This window comes from Sphaeroforma arctica (assembly GCF_001186125.1).
Source record: "Sphaeroforma arctica JP610 unplaced genomic scaffold supercont1.1797, whole genome shotgun sequence".
In the NCBI taxonomy this organism is placed as follows: domain Eukaryota; class Ichthyosporea; order Ichthyophonida; genus Sphaeroforma; species Sphaeroforma arctica.
This window is the reverse complement of record NW_014038761.1, coordinates 1-3165: the sequence shown is the minus strand read 5'-3', so window position 1 is coordinate 3165 and position 3165 is coordinate 1. Positions and strand designations below refer to the sequence as shown.

General features: G+C 41.4%; 1 protein-coding gene across 2 annotated transcripts in view; it reads right to left on the bottom strand.

The window, feature by feature from the left end:
- Window positions 1-2256, bottom strand: part of SARC_11631 — a gene marked incomplete at both ends in the record, with an annotated part of 8491 nt that extends 6235 nt beyond the window's left edge. The window contains 2 exons of one of the 2 annotated variants that reach the window (XM_014294278.1): window positions 241-330; window positions 1119-2256. In XM_014294278.1, the coding sequence (XP_014149753.1) occupies window positions 241-330; window positions 1119-2256 (1228 nt within the window). The remainder of the gene's footprint in view (window positions 1-240; window positions 331-1118) is intronic. The other variant, XM_014294277.1, reaches the window with a different exon arrangement.
- Between the last annotated feature and the right edge of the window lie 909 nt (window positions 2257-3165).

Below are 3165 nucleotides of genomic sequence, written 5' to 3'. Positions count from 1 at the left end.
GTACGTTACGTACGTTACGTGTGTAGTTTNTATATATATATATATATATATATATATATATATATATATATATATATATATATATATATATATATATAATCGTGATATATATATATAATCGTGTTATATAAATATATATCTATATATATGCATATGCAGGTATGATCACATTTATGATCACCTCTATAGTATGTGTACAATGCACAACCATTCTTCCAGTGTATTACAAGTATAACATACCCGTATATGTCGCGATGGTACATATTTGGCGCGCGGGCTGCTTTAACACCGCCTGCTCGAGCGAGATCGGCGTTCCGATGTTCTCATCTTCTGGAAACGGTAAAGCAGTGTCAATATAAATCATTAATCTAATAGTCGAGAAATGTGATGCAGGATAGTGAGATATACCTCCACACAAACGTGCTTGTGAAGTTGTGGGTACGGGTAGTACAGCCACTTTGGCCGATACTCATTCGAAAGTAGGCTGACATCAATCGATTTGTATGGCCACGGCTATCTGAGTACAAAAGGGAGAACACCCGTGCAGGCGTCTTCAGCACTTTTCCCCACACCTGAGTCGCAACTTCAGCTTGGAGTTAGAGGATGAAACCCCCTCCAGGTAGAAATTAGAGTTAAACCTCTTTCAGCCAGTATTTGAGCTGAAAACTACTTTAGTGAGTATCTTAAAGGCAAACCCCCTTTTGAGCTAGTGTTAAGAAGTTAAGCCCCTCTTCAGCGAGTATTTAAAGTGAAAGTATCCTTCAGCTAGTAGTTTGAAGCTAAAAGCTTTTTCAGCTATCATCTGAGGTGAAAGTCCCCTACAGCTAGTATTCAGGAGTTGAAAACTTCTTCAACTAGTACTTAAGGTTGAAGTCCTCTTCAGCTAGTATTGGGAAGTTAAACCCCTTACAAGTTAAAGTCCCCTTCAGCTTGAAACCCTCCTCAGCTAATATTAAAAATCCGTTTCAGCTGTTTAAAATTAAAAAACCTAAAACGTGCATGAATCCGCCGAGAGCATGTGAATTTGGTATCAGTATATCATACCTCCTACCCAACAAACACCGAAGCAAAAACTAACACCATCAACACACACACGCATCCAAGCCTGTGTTCCTCACCTGCATCTGTGTGCGTCTGAGCACCTTCATCTAAAGATTGCTCCTCTACCCCCGCCCCTCCAGTCTTTGATGACAACCCGTTGTGCTGCCGTTGCACCTTTTCCTCGTGATGCTGAACGTCTCCTGCTAACACATCAGCATCCTTATCCGTGGGTTGTGTATCTACCAACTCTACTATACCCTTTGATGGTATCTCATCCTGGTACTGACTCACACTTAGGTCTAATACATTCGAGTGCATGTCGGCTGGTTGAATGTCTACCATCCCCTCGGCATCCCGGGATGGTATACCATTCGGGTTGTGTTCCCCTTTGTCCCCGTGTTGCAGTCGGTCTCCTTCTGCCACCAAAGTAGCCAAACTCTCCCTTACATCGCCAGGCGTTGACTGTTCTGGCTTGACCTCTACAGCCGCCTCTGTCCCTGAACGTACCTTGCCACCAACACCCACAGTAGTACCATCGTCCGCTAAGCCCGGACCTTTAGTGTTGTTGGTATTTATAAGATCAGCATCACCACTCCCAGCGTCAACTGCAGTACCCACATCCGCTAAGCCGCCTCGACTTTCAGTCTTGCTGGTATCTATTTTAGGTGCAACAATAGTACTTGCAGCTATACCACTCCCCTGTCTCTGGTCTTCCTCACTGACGTCCGGGACAATCGGTTCGTTCTCACTTAAGCTGCTTGTCTTCTCCAAGTTCAGACTGTTCTTCTCATTGATGTCCGCCTGTGAATTTGACGTAGATATTGACTCATTGCTATCGCCCTTGCCATCGTTCACGGGTTGTTTAGAGCCTGTTTCGGCCGTATATTCTAACTTATCTGCATGCTTATCATCCTCTTTAAATACCGAATCTATCTTCTCTTTGCTGTCGTTACCTATACCAAATGCAGGGGGTTCCTCTTCCTCCTCGTCTAAACCATGGTTGCCATAGAAACGAGCAGGATACCACTCTGGTCTTGCACTCTCATGCTGTATATGCCCTGGGAATGTGAACGCAGTGGGCAAGTCCAAGAAGTCGAATGTGTCTTCACTGGTTGCAGATATAGCATATATACCGAGCACTGCGCATATTAGGACTAATAACGAGAGGATCGTCTTGGCAAGGACTCTATACGTAAACGTATTCGACTGCTTCATAGTGCGCATATGAGTGGTAAGAAAGATCAAATTTGTGTAGTATTGATGAGACTAGTGAGTGTGTAGTGTGTTGTAAAATGGTTTATGCGACAGCGTGTTTGTGTAGTGATATACAGAATATGAGTTTCCCGGAGATAAAGGAATAGAGATACTAACTACAGAATGCGCCAGCGTACATATGTATCGCTTTGGCTACTCTACATACGATAACTCATTGATATAACAATGGGAAACCTACCCGGTAAGTTGCAATAACCTAACCCATCAGCTACCACTGATCATGTACTCTGAATAAAATTAGCATCAATGCCACGGTTAATTCCGTGATTCGTAATACATATCGCTCCCCCTCGTACATCAGTTCTGTATCAGGTTGACTGTTGGTGTCGTGATCCAACGTTGGCATCAACTAGTACATGCAATAGAAACCCGATTTTTATTTTACTAATCCTATTTGAGAACTGTGCATGTTTAGTGCGTAAGCTATGTATACGCATGTGTAATTGACATCTGAATTCCTCTCGGTATATAAACTCAACTGTATGCAATGATATAAATATGTGCACTCATTCACAAATACACACACGATACTAAATATATATGATATGTATGTATTTACAAATATTAACTCTGGATGAAATTATATAAAACCCTACATGGCCCATAGCAACTATGAACCCTAACCCAATTATCGTCGAATATTAAGGTACCGAACATTTAATTTCAGAAAAACGTAAACAACCATAGGAATATACCGAACTGGAATGAAATCTGACACCTCGAAGTTCCAATACATACACTCCAAAATCTGAATCTATTCATCAGCATCACTTCAAAGTGGATATATTTATATGATAATATAAAGAGAGTATATAATATATATAATTTGTATTCATATATGAATATAGG